Source organism: Parasteatoda tepidariorum, chromosome 7 (genome assembly GCF_982258835.1).
Source record: "Parasteatoda tepidariorum strain Cologne lab strain chromosome 7, Ptep-v5.0, whole genome shotgun sequence".
Taxonomy (NCBI): domain Eukaryota; kingdom Metazoa; phylum Arthropoda; class Arachnida; order Araneae; family Theridiidae; genus Parasteatoda; species Parasteatoda tepidariorum.
Window position 1 is genome coordinate 70,837,612 of NC_141761.1, and position 16,459 is coordinate 70,854,070.

Sequence of the window (16,459 nt, forward strand, 5' to 3'; positions counted from 1 at the left end):
ACTTTTTATCCATTAATTTAGCTCCTTAATTTACTACTCTTTTCGTATAACAATGTTAATACGAAAGTTCAGCTTCGGCGTAATGCAAATTGTAACACTTGTATACAATTAATTAACAAAGTACTTTATTAATTTGTAATACAGAATCATGTTATACTTATTCATTCCATTGCAGTGATTTAAGCTTTGAATATTGCTTTATAGTACTTAAATACTTACCATTTTGCTTCTAATTTCTATATCCAAAAGGAGAACTATAAAAAAGAACTCTAGAAATTAATTTAACTTTAATTTCATTGCATATTTATTTTCAAGACAATTTTATAGAAGAACAATTTGCCTCTTGATTTCTTTAGCAATATATTTGGTCATAAATATTTTTCAGAATCCTATTTTTCACATTTTTTAGTATTCTGAAAATAAAAATATTTATGCATTAGGAATATTTTAAAATTTCTACTTAAACTATTACAGACTTGCTTCAATTTATTCTTAGATTTAACGTTTACAAGTATAATAATACTTACTTCTAAATCGCACTTCAATCCATCTGCGCACGGGCAATTGCCTATATATGAATATGCGCGGTCATTATAGGGGAAAAAGCATTCTTGTCCTAAAATGTAAAATTATATTATTTAAATTTCTTTATCTAAATAAAATGTAGACACTCTTAAGACCATAGACAATTAACATTTTCTGATTTTGTTTTTCTTACGCCTCTGAAAAAAAAGCCTAACAAAACACACATATGGACAATTATCCTTAAATGCTACAAATTTTTGTCTTACAGCAAATTACAGCGTAATTTTTACAATAATATAACAATATTTATTTAATAACATTTACTTAGTAAATAATACTGTAATACAATATAGAGTTTTTTTCGCAAAGATTTACGATAAAAATACAGGCATGCTGATTGCCGGTACTTTTTCTCGTAAATTAATCTGGAATTTTTCCAGTATTAAACAATATTATTACAATATGTTTGCTTTTAATTTTAATTTATACTATTATTAATATTTTTTAATGATTTTGTCTCCTCCCAATTTCAACAATTATATGTATTTAATAAAGAATGTTTAAGCGTTTAAACATAAAAATGTCATTTTCCTGGCATGTAGCAACAATACTAGCAATGAATACATAATTTATTTGATTTACAACTTTTATATCAGGCCAAAGTTTTACAACTAAACTCATAAAAACGTTTCTAGAAAATTCTCACACTAGTAGAAATTTCCAATATATTTTTAAACAAATAAGTTTCCCAGATAGTAACTTTAGGTTTAACGAAAGTATGTCATTTTCTATAGCCACTTATTTTATTTCTCTATATGGGAAGCAAACATCCCCTGATAGAGAAATAAAAAACAACCTTACATAGGGGGAGCTAGCTTTAATTATTTTTGCATAAAATTTTTGCGAGTGGTAAGCTATCTCGTAAGAAAATGTTTTAAAGTAGGAACAGAGAAGAAAGCTTTATTTAAGGAGATTTTAAAATTAAACAGGTTTTTATGTTGTAACTTATATGATTGCTTAAAACCATTAATTCCATTAAACTATGTATTCAGTCAAAGATCTTACAAAAAAAAACATGTTATTAACGGTACAAAATAAAAGTGTTTGACCAAAAAGAGAAGAAAAGGGAAATATTAAGCTATAAAATTAAAAATATCATTATCTTGTAAAGTCATTATCCTTAGGATGTCAGTAGGGCCATTATTTTTTAAAGTTGTAAGTTTGATGGTGGCTTACTTGAATACTTTATCTCCGAAGCGTTCCATCTATTCAGCATTGTAAAAACTATTATTTAGACAAATTTGTTATTTTTAAAAATATATGTGAGTGATACCTAACCTTTTATTTTCATAGCTAAAAGTAATTTCAAAATAAAAGAATGGGTAATATTATAAATATAATCTTGGGTGTAAGTCTGTGTTAAACATTTACGAATAATTACAATTACGAAATAAATATTTCCCTAAAACAAGTTGAACTGCTATAATGAAATTAGTTTATATTCCTTTTCTACAATCCTTTTATGTTGCGTATGCTCAGAAAAGATCAAAATAATTTTATAGTAGGTATAAGAAGGTACGATGGGAAATTGGGGCATAAAGGAAATAGTAAATATGTATGTATAAGGTAAATATTTGAAAAGGTTTGTAAAGTGAGTGAATGTCGTAAAACTATTTTTCACAAATATTCCCAAGAAACTGGTGTGGTAAAATATTACCTGATTAAAAAAATAACTTCACTCGCTTTGAAAATATACAAATATGAAATAATGGTCGACATGTTTCAAGCGTTTCAAAAATAGGCGCCCATTTTCAAGACGTGAATGTAAAGAAAGAAAAACAATTTCAAAAAAGTTGCCAACGAAAAATAGAAGTGAGAAACAAAACTAGAAAAACCACTGAAGCCGAGGTAGAAAAAGATGGAAAACAGAAAAAAGAAAAATGAAAGAAAAAAAAGCAGCTCGCTCACTGATCACTGTGAATTTAACCTTTCTATAGCTGATTCAGCTCTTACTAAATTCACTACACCCCATTCATCCCTTTTCTTCCAATCTTTACAAAGAGCTTGTTATGTTACCGTTGTTTTCTACCGTTTGTTATAAAATTGCTAATATCTTCTCATGCGTAAGTTTTAAAATCATTTTCAGACCTGTTATCAAAATCAAATTTAGCACTCTCAAAGATCCTATTAGCTTTGTTAACAGCTGAGACATTTGATACATTCTTTGTCAGTGTGGCCTTATCTACATTGGACAAACTAAACGCGCTTTAAAATTTGATTCTAAGGAACCAGATAAATATGTCCGTTATCAAGAATTCGAGAAATCTTCGGTTGCTTCACGTAGTTTGAATCTTAGTCGTAAATTCAATTTCGTTGATGCTAAAATTATATCTCTCCTATTTACATCAGCTGCCCTTGATTCCCTGGAATCTTGTTTTATCCATTTGAATGCTCATTCGCTTTTTAACGACATTAGTTTCTCCGACTCTCCATATCACATGGAAATGCATTTTACCCTAATTTGTTTCTCGGCACTGTTATTTTTCTTGCTTTGTTTTTATTCTTTTTTTCTCTATATGCTTCTATGGTTTTCTAGCTATGTTTCTCTCCTTTATTTTTAAATCTTTTGTTAGCAACTTTACGCTTTTCATTTCAAATCATTTTTTCCATATATCCACGTCTTGCAAGTCGCGAAAATGGGTGCCTATTTCGAAGTGCCTGAAACATGTCATTTTTTATTTCATATTTGCATATTTTTGAAACGAATTAAATTTTCAATTAGGTAATACTTTTCAATAGGTTGAAATTTCGCACAACTATTTTTTAATTAGTTATTACTATACATCTATGCAAATGTGACAAATAAAAATAATGTATTCCTTTATTCCGCTGAATTTACATTTCGTTCCTCAATTTGGGCATTCCCAGAGGAGTCTTGCAGCCCACCCAGTTTCAGATCGATGGTTATCAGTTGGTAACTGTGTGCAATGCTATCCATATCGGAATAATCAAACCGTTGCTCACAAAATTATGAAGCTACAACACTCATGATCTATTGTCCCAAAACGAGCTGCTGCGGGAAGGCTTTCCTTCTTTTGCAGTCGGAAAAACTACAAAACAGCATTTGATTATTTTCTGTTATTTTTTATTTCTTCAGTCTGGTACAAATATAGACAATACCAATATTAAAGGATACACAAAATTTGGTCCCTTTTACATATTTATTCAGTTGAAAATAAACGAATTTTACTTCACAAATAATTTAATTTTTTCCATTGTCACATTCCCTAATGGAATTTTTTTAAAGTCCTATTTCACATTTATTTTATTTTTCAAAAAAGTAACTTTTTTATATTTTCTGCTATTAAAAAAAGTCATTGTTATAAAAACCAAATATTTAAATTTGAAAAGAGAAAGAATGTTTTATTTTGCAGGAAACTTTGTTTAGATAATAAAGAGTAGATTCAATATCTCCCACAGTTTCATGTTAATTATCATATTATATATAATTAATAGCTATATGATTTAACAATATAGTTTTAGCTTAGTAACAAGATATTTGCTTATTTTTAATTTAATACTAATTATCTAATTATACATAATTTAATAATCATGTAATATTTTAGTTTTAACTTTAGGGATTTGTTCGATAAGATTAAACAAAATTTTTTAAAGAATATCCATCACATATAGTTTAATTCATTTTTTCTATGATTTAAAAATGATTCTTGGAAAATTATTTACCCTCCGTGTGGAGTTTTTTGCAATACGCTTTTCTAACAATTGTACTGGTATCTACAATTTGACAACATTCATCTTCTGCACATTCATCCGACCTTCCGCACCTCTTCATCTGTCCTTCAGCAATCTGAGAAACAAATATTATGTATAATATAGGAACATAAAGAATAACAGGCAACAAGAAAATAACAGGTTTCCAAAAAATTACACCACATTTAAAAGAAAAAAAAAACATTAAAAAATACACCACATGGAAAATAGAAGGCCAGGGTGGAGGGGAAATGTCCAGTTTGTTACATTCTTATCAGGAAACCACATGTGTACATATTCTCCCCAAATTTCAAAATAATTTATGAAATATTTTAACAGAAAGAGCTGGTGTCTGAAAAATAAAGACAAAGTTCTCAACCTAACCACCTTTTGTGGCTGTAACCTAGCATGGTCAGAGGACAAAGATAACGTTTCAATTGGATTAGTCCGGTTATTTTTTTTTTGAGTAGCAAAAATAAAATTGCATTTTTAATCATTATCTAGAAAACAGAAGTGATTGTTGCGAAAACATGACAAGATTCCTAATAAGCAGTGACATCTGTTGCGTTTCATTGCAACCAATACTTAAGCAACATTCAGTGTGACCATATTCTAAAACTAGGCTTTTTTACCTCCTTTTGTTTATCTTCAAATTATTTTTTTTTATTATGATTGACATTTTTGAGATTTCAGATAACATTTAAAACAATATGAATATTTCATATATATATATGAAGTTTTTGAGAATTGAGATAACATATTTCTGCAATATGCATATTTTCACATATATATGAATCTTATTATGAATGTTATATGAATATCTGCAATATAAATTTTATATGAATATTTGCTTTCACACCAGGTATTTCTACCTTGGTAAAAATTGGTATAATTTAAGAAATAATTACTTTTTAAATTATTAATTTTTACCAAAAAATAAATAAATAATATTTATCATAATTTATGTGATTAAACGTCCTTTCGTATTCAAAGATTTGATGGAATCTCATTAACGTTTCACTTAGCAAAGTATCCAGTATTGGTTTAAAAATTTGTATCAAGAAAAGTGGTGAAAGTTAGTTCTTAAAAAAATTCAAAAATCAAAGTAAATTTTTGTCATGAAAATTGAAACTCGAAACACTGTATAATCCCCGAGAGAAAAAATTTTATTCTTAACATGATAAAAGGTAATTCAATTATTTGAAAATTTTTGAAAATTACATTTGATGTTGAATCAAAATTTTTACAGCTGATAGGTCCGAAAGTTATATTTTATTTAATAAGCTTGTGCTTTTCTATTTTAAAACTAAGAACATATTATAAAAAGAAATCTCGTATCTTTTTAAATATCAGGTATTCAAATGAAGCTTTACATTATAAATATGATATTAAAATTATTAACTTCATGACGAAACTTATTTATTGCCTTTTTATTTTATTAAAATATAGTTTTGATAAAAAAATTTAAATCATGAATTAAAATATAGTTTTGTATTGCATCAAATAAAATCATTTACTTTAACAATAAATTCATTCGTTTCAATCAATCATTCAAGGAATCATTTAAAGTTTCCATTTTTTAATAATTCTATTAAAGTTTGGAAAACTTTCTTACAAGCACTCAGCAATGAAATTAGGTTAGTTTCGCTATCAACATTTTTGTATTGCATTATTATTCGATGCAAAGATAAAAGCAATATTTAAGTAATGGATTATAAATTTATTTTTATTTATTTATTTAAAAAAAATTATCACGAATTTGTAATTATTTAAATTATTAATTAGTTTTACAATAGAATAAATTTTCAGTTCTTCAGTTATTTATTTAAAAAAACTCAACATTATTGGGCAAAAATAATTTAGCATTATGCAAAAACATTGTTATAAAAGGAATTGAGTAGCCTCATAATATTAAATTATTTCTAGCCCAAACTTCATTCTTATTGTTGGCATTTCAAAAATCATTAACTATCATTTAACTTACAAGTTCTGTCAAAGCAGGCTAATAAATTGCTGCAATGCGATTAGTTTATCTGATATATTTATTTGTGAATCACGTAAGTATGTCAATTTCATCAAGCACTTATACTAGCTATAATATAACGTTTATATAACGTTTTTACGTACGTTACTTTCAGAGTCAATTACCAGGAAAAAAATGTTCAATTTTATAAATATTGTATTTAAATCACTACTTACCCAGATGCAAAATAAACATGTTACAAGAACGAAAAAGAGCAGTTTCATATTTTATGGTTACTGGCAAACTGTCTCTACAAAAAAAGGGTGTAAACTTGTTAATATATTTTCCTTAAAACTTTTCCTCTATTATATCTTATATAAAATCTAAGTATAAACTTGATATTTGTATGCAAATGATTTAGCGGAAATCATGAAAAAATGATGTATCATTTTTTATTATTAGGCATGTTTATCATTAATATAACATTATATTTTTATTATCCAGAATTTCACAGATCGAGAATAATTAGCAAAGAAAAACTATGCATTTTATCCGTTTTACTGATGATGGAAAGATATAAAATAAGGATAAGGAACAGGCTCGTCAAATTATCGACAAAAATATACTTCGTAATAGTATTTAACAACATATCACACTTTTTTATAACTTACAAGAAAAATGTTTTGTTTCTTCATCTAGAGTGATGATCAGTATGAACGACAAAACAGTTTATAAGGTAAAAACGAGTCCCAAGAGTTCCAGCAGTTTTTGGTGTTTACATTACATACGCAAAACACATTTGATGATCTTCGATAAACGAAGATCAATATATGCAAAGATATCATAAATGAGTATGAAATCAATGATATTCATCACGATATTCTTCTCGAAATAAGTTTAAAATTACTAAAAGTAATTTTACTTTTTTAACTGCGTTTAGTAATCCTCTGGAGTCCGGTAAAAGCAAAATTTCTCACACGTTTGGGTTGTATAAATAAAATATAAAAGTATGGATATGAATCTAGTGAAAATGTTTAACATCAAATTCATTGTTATTGATTATTTTTATGTAACCTGAAAAGTTAACAAAAAATTTGTATTTTTTTGTACAACAAAAATCCAAATATTCACCTTTCATTAAGAAAAATGGTTATAAATTAACTAATATTCAAATTTCCTTAAAATAAAAAAAAATATTTCTTAATTCTAAATTAATAAAAATACTTCTTTGATTCATCCTTTATCTTTTCTGCCTTCTTTTCCTGTTATGCTCATATGACGAGCAAAAGATGTCTGAATATCTTTTTTTCCCATTCATATCGATGTTTTTATTCATTTTTGAGGAATTATCTTCATATAATCAATTAATAAAAATACTTCTTTGATTCATCCTCTATCTTTTCTGTTTTCCTTTCCTGTTGTGCTCATATGACGAGCAAAAGATGTCTATCTTTTGAGGAATTATTTTCATATAATCAATTAATAAAAATACTTCTTTGATTCATCCTTTATCTTTTCTGCCTTCTTTTCCTGTTGTGCTCATATGACGAGCAAAAGATGTCTGAATATCTTTTTTTCTCAATCATATCGATTTTTTTATTCATTTTTGAGGAATTATTTTCATATAATCATAGGTTTACGTACGAAATTTAAATTTTCTTGTTAAAGTCAACTTGTTTTTGTTTTTTTTAACTTTAATTGACTAAATGATATCCTGATAATGATTGCTTTTTAATAAACTGCGACTAAGAAAGGGTTATTTGATTTAAGCGTGATTTTTTTGGCGAACATATTTTTTTGGTATTTCATGATGAACGTGCTTCAGGAGTGTAGCTGACTCTGTTTCTGCACTTTTGTTTTGAATTTATAGACCTTCATCAATCTACTGTCTGGAATTTTAAGACATTTTAGAGATCCAAAAGTATTAATGTATAAATTTATCCTAAGTAAGTCATATCTTTACCTTCTCAAATTTTAAATATTTTGATGATTTAGGGGGAGTCTGGGATACGACAAGTGTATTATATCTTTTTAGCAATCCGTGTCATCGCCTTATGAGCACGCGTCAGACTCAACTTAATACAACTAATGACGATGCACTACTGACAGTATAGTATACTACTACTGGTATATGGTAATTGGGACAGTTTTGATAAGAAATTCTACAACGTGTTTCCCGTACTTTCAGAAAATTATTTTTCAGTGGTAGCAAAGATAATGCATTAATATATTAATGAATTAGAATTTCAAGAAAATTTGTTTCTTCTTTACTCATAAATATTTTAAGAGTAAATTAAAGGTCAGATACAGAAATGGCCATTATCCAAAAACCTTGTCAAGTTCTAATAAAAATTCTATTTTATTTTTTTTTAAATTTGTCTTTAGTTGTCTGTCACTGACAAATGAATTTTTCACCAAACTTAAATTTTGAAGGGTTATGTAATAAGTACCAAATATACTAATATAGGTATAAAATATCTTATTGATAGATTTGGTAATTATTACGGTCGACCAATACTAAGCAGTTTTGAAACTGATACTTCGGAAATAAGTTGTTAATGGCCTCTCAAAAGGGATTCGTACCAGAGAAAATTATTTGACAGGGCAATAGTATCATGCCAAGTGATGCTAAATACATTTTAATTTATTCTAATGAGATGAACTACAGAAGACGAGATTTGTTTTCTACGTAAAGCTACCAAAAAGGGAAACAAATAATATTTAACAACAAAATTTAACTTGTTTTAGCTACATTTATTGAAACATTTAGTGGAACAACCAGGTAAGTGGCATTTTCAGAACAAAAAAAAAATTTCCTCAGAACTATTTTATTAAAAATTGACGATGAAAAAGATCGGAGGAAACTTTCAGAAGGTGACCCTCATAATTCTTTGCTTTATTTTATTTACCATTGCCTAATATTAAAAATGGATGTGATTAGTTATGTTAGATTTAGGTGAAAACTAAAATAGTTCTGTTACATTCAACATACCCATATTGATACACCCCTTATTGTTATTTTCTCTGATTCATTAATTCCCTTTAATTTACCCCCCTTCTTCCCCCCGCAGAATGACTTTGCTTCAATTTTATAATTTGCATCCCTAAGAAATTTTGCTTACAGAAAAAGTTTGAACAGAAAAACCTATCTTCTCAAATTTTTTTCCCTTCTGCATGAGGACCTTATTCCTAAATTTCAAGTAAAATTCCTACTTTAGAAAACAAATATATAAATGAATTGGGATATATGGATTTTAAAATTGAAGTGGATAAATAATAATAGATAGTAATAGATAATGTATCAAAGAGGCGGTGTGAAAGAAAATCTTTCATTATTTTAAAAGATTAATCACACTTACATACAGGTAATTAACCAATTGTTTTGGAGAAAATATTAATGCGCAAGTTCAACTTCCCATCCCTTAAAATCATTCATATATCGAGACACGAATCCTATTTTCCATCTGGCGCAATCAACGCCATTTAAACGCCATTACGTCTCCTAAAATTATCCATCTTCTTGAAGGTCAACTTACAGTTTATCAACGTTAGAAATAATGAATTTCTTAGGCAACTTTTCTCCTAGCAAAACAGTCTTGATAGAGAAAATAAATCTTACTCAAGTTTATAATACAGAAAGATAGAAACAGCTGCTTTTTCAAGATCAAACCAAGGACATTGATATTTTCAATTCGATGCAAATTCGATTGGTCACAGATTTTCTAAAAGATAATATTTTCGTGCAATATTAAATGCATCGAATGATATTCAATGTGTTTTCAACTTAAAAAATGTAAAAGATTTTCCAGAAATAATTATCGAAACTCTAATTATTATAAGTATTTAAATATGCGTTATCTTGCTTTTCCTATGATTTTTACTTTAACTCAAAATTTATTACTATTTGGAATAAAATTACGAAACTTTTTCTCAATGTTAAGTTAGAACTTTTTAAAGTTTTCTTTCTCATTTTAATGACTTTTTCGTGAAAATTATAAAAAAAAATCATTTTAATTTGATTTTTAAAAATTTTTTCACGTGAATTAAGAGTTATTAGTTTAACAAGAATTTTTAACTGAAGAATGTTTAATTTTAAATTATCAGACAAAAAATAATCTTAAAATGTTTCATTTTGCAATACACTCAGTTCATTTTTCAGTTGTCTTAATAATATAGGAAGTTGCGACTGGTATAGCCTTTGATTTGGTATATTTTAACTGCATTGAAAGTAACGATAATGGATACATTTTAAATTTGTTGATATTTTAGAAACATTTTTTAATTTTTTGTTTGATTTAAATCAAATTTCGTTTTTTTTTCGCAACCAAAACTATTTTTAAACCTACAATTTAAGCGAGTGGAAGTTAAAGCTAAACTTAAAAATTCAATATAAACTTTTATCACGGATCGACGCAATTGAAATTGATTAGACATTAAACAATTAGCTTTTTATAAGCAGATGTAACTTCGGAATTTTGCATCGGTAATTTTATGGTTCAATGTTAATTTTGAGATAGTAGTTTTTTTATGATTTAGTATTGAAATAAACCGCAAAATATGCAATTGAAGAACATTCATCTCAGATTAAAAATTAACTATTAATCATGCAACTGTAAAAAAAGAAAAAAGAAAACTCTTGACAACGTCTATTTTCTTCTAGTATAATACTCGCAATAACATTTCGCCTGTTTCTGCAGAAATATTATTTAAAACAACTTAAATATAAATAAATATACAATACACCCAATTCCTTTAATGTTATGGTTTGAACTTAAAAAATATAATTTATTAGAATTTACCGATGATTTCTTTTAATATTTAAAATTTAAAAATTTCTTAGTTGTAGTCAAATAGCATAGATCAATGATTGACTCTGAAACAATGTAAAGCCACAAAAATTAAAAAAAATGTAGTTTTTCTTGTTTTAACTACTGTTTTAATTTTAAAAGTTTATAATAAAATAAAATTTTAAGCTATACATATTTCTCACTACAAATATGCATAGTTATTATTCATTCTTCTACCCATTTTTGAAAAAAAACATGAAATGCATTGAGGAAGGGATTCTGGGAAAGGATTCTTCTCTGCTTTCCTGGGGATCAGGCTTGATGGAATCTGCATCCGTTCACATTGCATGCAGTCTATTTCACATCACAATCAGTTTTGTTCTTGGTAGTAGCTCTGCATGGAATGAAGTTGGGCAGCATCAGTAGTTTGTCATAATCTTGTTAAGTAGGAATGAGTTTTAGCAGTGGTTGTTCCGCCGCTTATCAAAGCAATATGTTGCTGGATCATCTTCATATAAAAAACCAAGGCAACTTATATAAATACAACTTAGATTGCAAATATCTCTGCAGTTCGATTTATTGCTGTTTGGAGATTAAAGAATGATAATGATTCATTTTGAATTTCTGAATAGTACAATAAATAGGTTGATAAAATTGTTTTGTCCTTGGTCAAGCAGCCCTAATGTGGTAGTCACCGACTAATCGCAAGAAGAAATGAAATACAAATGGCAATATTGAATTTATGATTGAATAATCTGATAGAGTTATAACTATCTAGCATTTTTCCTTTCCCACATTTCCGGAAAAAATATTACTGTGTGTTGGTGTTAATGTTGTAAGAAAAAAAGAAGATCCTCTCCAAAAGCATGTTCAATTCACAAACAATTCAACTATTAGTCGATATAGAGCAATAACTGATTGAGAAATGATTTTTTTTCTTATACATTTCTGTTTTGGAAAAAAAATTCAAATTCAAAGAACTTTATCTCATGAAGTCACACAGATATTAGTGTCATGTTGATTTTAAATTGTAGCTAATTTGGTTAGGTTAAAAAAGGAACTACCATTTTTTCGTAACACCAATACTTAACGAGAAATTGGGAGGAAAATAAGAAAAAAAATCCTTTTTTTAACATGGTGAAGCTCGAGATGCTGGGAGGAACTAAAGAACTTGGATTTTCCATCAGCACACGAAACACACACTCAACATATCAAAAAATAGTCTCACAACATATCAACATATAGTTTTTTCATAGCTAAAATTTCTAGGAAATATCATTGGCCCGTTGACGATTTTACAGAACTGAAAACAAAAATAGTGGCAAAAGTTAAATATAATTTATTTAATTTCAGGTTTTGTAATTATCCTAGTGGTACCGTTATTGATTATGAATTGTTTAAAAAGATTAAAATGCTTAAAAATAAGTTTATTATTACTGTTGTTGATAAAGCATCCAATAACTTTTGTATTATGTGTAAATATTTTCTTTAAAAATTAATTATTGGGGAATATAATGCTAATAATACTTATTTTAAATTAACGGAAGATATAAAGGTTATTAAAAGAACGATTATAGCATTTAGTAAATAATTTTAATTTATATTGAATAGAATTACTTTTCTATATTTATTTCCAGCTGTTAAATTACATAAAAATCCAGTAAAATTTAGATTTATTGCATGTGGTACAAATTGTTATAATTCTAGTATTAGTAAAAAGTTTTTTAATTTTCTTAAAATAATTTTGCTTAAGATTAAAGAAGAGAAAAATATTGTTATTGATAGTAACGTTGATGCTTTGAATTTTATTAATAATAATGTAGTTTCTAATATTAATACTTTTAACTTTGAAAATTTGTACACCACATGCACAAATAATTGAAATTTGTAGTGGCATTTCTATAAATATTTACTTAACGAAAATATTGATAAATCTTATTGGATGGACATTTGTAAGTTTAATCTCTCCGGAAATGTATTTTTTAAATGCCTTAATTTTTATAAACAAAATATAGGGATTCCACAAGGTAATCCCTATATTTTGTTTATAAGGTTTTGCTTTTGTTTCTAAGGTTTCTTTTTCTGGTGCTTTTGCTTATATTTTTTTACGTTTTCTTGAAGAACGGAAAAGAGGCATTAAAATCATTTTAATGCTTTTAGATATATTAATGATTTAATTTTATTTAACTGTAATAATTATGATTTCATTTTTAATATATATCCTAAAGATTTGGTTTTCAAGAAGACCAATAAAAATTGCTTAAATGTTGAATATTTAGATTTTAAAACTGATATTGTTGATCAAATTAAAATTGGTGTTTATGATAAAAGAAAGGCTTTTAAATTTAAAGTTATTTTTTCAGTAATTTTGATACTAATTTGTGCAATAAAATTTTCAAAAATTTCGTTTTTTCTCAATTGCTCAGAATTTATGAAATTTGTAATAATGTTGAAAGTTTTCAAGAGGTAACAAGTAATTTCGTAAAAGATTTAGAAAATAATGGTTTTTCCTTTAATTTTTGTAATTCGCGATCTTAACGCTCGAGTACGCCCTCTATCGGGAGCCTGTAAATATCAGACATTAATTTATCACGTTTTCATTTAGTTCCATCAAAGTCATCGGCCATGACGGACGCCATTTTCTTAGCAGCAAATAAAAATCAAAATTTCTCTAAGGAACAGCTGAAGAGCTTGAAAAAACTAACCAGAACATGCCTAACATTGAAGCAGAACACGCCAAGCATTTGAAGAACAATTTCTCAATAATTTATTACCTTTCTATTACCAACAACATAACTTACAATTTCATGATCACTTGCTGTTACAGATGTGTCTATTACGGTAAAATAATTTTTTCTGTCTTCAATTCATTACAAATTAAAATGAAGTCAACATTGCTTTCGTCCTTCCAATAAAGAAATGTGAATTCAGAACGTCAAGAACTGCAATAGTTATAGAATTCTTCTTTGTTATAGAGCAGTATATATTTCTGTATCTATATAATTCGGAAAACAACAATAAAGAATCAACCAAATTACTTGAAATAGTGTCAGTTGTGCTGATGATTAATACATTTTTTATCGTTTTCTTGGTAAGTATTTCTTAGTTTTGAAAGAATAGATAATTTCAACTAGAATTCAGCTGTTCTGTTTTTAAGCTACATATTCAAATTCTTATCGAGATCTTACAATTATAAAATTTTGATGTGTGGTATGTTATCTAAAAGTAATAAAGGGATAATCTATGCACATATTATTTGAAAGTAAAACTTTCAAACGAAGAACATTTCATTTGGAACTCTACGGATTTATAAAGAAGGTAAGTGTTGTGATTTTTATAATAAAAAATTAGCTTGTAAAACTTTTTTTTCTTATTTGATGATAGTTCTCTACAGAATGGTTTCTTACGTCTGATTAAGAACTATAAGAATAATAAAAAAAGAAACTATACGAAAGTGTTTATTTCAATGTAAAGAATTCTTAAAATCGTTTTTTTATCCTAAGAATTCTTTATTTTCCGTTTTATAGTTTATAATTTTTTGATAAAAATTGTTGTCAAAATACTTTTTTTGAAAACATAAATGGTATAACATTACGTGTTTATGTATACTTCTCGAATATTCTAATGTTTCAAGTAATATGATTCAGAAAAGTATGAATAAAAATTCGGTACTTATGTATTAACGCCACAGCAGCTACAGATTTGGCTGTTTTTAAGTGCCGCCAATCTACACCTAAAATTTTTGTGACAAATCATAAAACGAAACACTTTATTTAAAACCAAAGTAGTTTATCGGATTTCGGTGGACAATGGGCAAAATATTTCGCTCCAGAAAAAATAAAATTACATCCTTTTCTATTTTTGGCAAATCCCAAAGACGCATTTTCGTAGCACTAAAAAATGGTAACAAAAAAATTTGAAGAACAAATCATTTTGGAATTCTTCTGATTTATAAAGCAGGTAAGTGTTAATTTTTATAAAATAAAAAAATTTTCTTTTAAGTAGTTTTTTTCTTGATGATAGTTTTCTATAGAATGGTTTTTCTACGTCCGATTATGTATCAAAAAAGAAAAAACATTAAAGTTGTTTATTTTAATATAAGGAATTTTTAGAATTGTTTTTTTTTGTTTTTTTTGTTTTGTATCGTAAGCATTCTTTACTTTACGTTTTTTAGTTTCTAAATAATGATTTTTATTAAAACTTAAAATTTTTTGATAAAATTACTTGTCAAAAAACTTTATTTATAAAATTAAATTACATAAAATTATGAAGCTTATGTAAAATTTTTGCTTATTTTAATGTTTTAAGTAATATGATTCTTAAAACTATGGAATGTAAAGTTTAAATAGGCCTTTCACGTTATATCATTAAATTTAGTAAAACTATTTCTCAGGCATTAGGTTTTAACTCTAATAAGAAGATACATATTTTTTTCTGTTTATTTACAAATATTTTTCAGATGTTCCTTCTTTAAAAAAAAAGAGATATCATCTTGTTTTCGGTTGTATAAGAAAGGATATCAAACATTTTTCTTTTTTAAATTTAATAAGCCACATTAAAGACGGAACGTTACAATGCTACACGCTACATTAAAGACGTCTCCAGAGTAACTGAATGACGGTTCATATAGAAATCGCAGGTATGCGTCTCATACAACAACGTCCCCTATAGTTCGTTGCGATCGCGAATATTGATTTAAAGATTAAGAAAATGATTGAGAATTATTAGTTTCGTTTTTTGAAGTTATACTTCTTATGCGACTTCCAACAAGGTTGCGTTAAACGTTTAATGCTACATTTTTATTGGCCGGGAAATCACGCGGCAGGATCCAGTTTTCCCTCATTCATTTCCATATTGTTTTGGTTCTCAATAGCATAAAAATAATAAAAGTCATAAAAGTATTGTTTTTCTATAAATATGTTGTTTAGTTTGTTTTGATACACATATAATTTAATAGGGTAGTACTTCTTATTTTCAAATTTAGTGGATAACAATTGCAAAAAATGAGTGAAAACAATCCCACAGACAATGCGACGGATTTAAGGTCATGTCAAGTTTATGTGAATATCAATTGATTGTTAGATTTTCTCTTCTGAAATTACATTATGACGCATTCACATACATTATTAATATAAATACATTTTCCAGGGCGAGACGATGAGGCAACCACAAGCTCTTCCACTGGTTCAAGAGGGAAAAATGCACAATATTACCGTGATTACAGAGCACGGAAGCGAGCGGAGCAGGAAAAAGAGTCGTTGAATAGAACTAGTGATCCTTCTACGACTGCTGATTCTTCTATAATTAACGTCAAACTATAATTAACGTGACTTCTATAATTAAGTTTAACTTCTTCCGCGTGGAGGGACTCCACGCACTATTTTCTTCTTTTAATGGGGCTTAACCGATTTGC

General features: G+C 27.1%; 1 protein-coding gene across 2 annotated transcripts; it reads right to left on the reverse strand.

Moving 5' to 3' along the window:
• Nucleotides 1-265: 265 nt before the first annotated feature.
• LOC107439719 (U3-aranetoxin-Ce1a) lies at nucleotides 266-7,029 on the reverse strand. 2 transcript variants are annotated; one of them, XM_087168040.1, is made up of 4 exons: nucleotides 6,931-7,029; nucleotides 4,270-4,393; nucleotides 528-616; nucleotides 266-413 (listed from the first exon to the last, which is right to left on the reverse strand). In XM_087168040.1, the coding sequence occupies exons 1-4, from the start codon at nucleotides 6,952-6,954 to the stop codon at nucleotides 390-392; spliced, it is 261 nt and encodes an 86-aa protein (XP_087024166.1). In that variant the 5' UTR covers nucleotides 6,955-7,029; the 3' UTR covers nucleotides 266-389. The 2 variants fall into 2 exon arrangements, with proteins under 2 accessions (XP_087024166.1, XP_042912595.1); XM_043056661.3 differs by lacking the exon at nucleotides 6,931-7,029 and adding an exon at nucleotides 6,496-6,654.
• Between the last annotated feature and the right edge of the window lie 9,430 nt (nucleotides 7,030-16,459).

Coding starts and splice junctions, on each gene's coding strand:
- LOC107439719 (XM_043056661.3), bottom strand. CDS start 6,543: ATGAAACTGCTCTTTTTCGTTCTTGTAACATGTTTATTTTGCATCTGG. Junction 4,394..6,495: donor CATGTTTATTTTGCATCTGG/GTAAGTAGTGAT, acceptor TTTGTTTCTCAG/ATTGCTGAAGGACAGATGAA. Junction 414..527: donor GATTGAAGTGCGATTTAGAA/GTAAGTATTATT, acceptor TTTTATTTTCAG/AATACTAAAAAATGTGAAAA.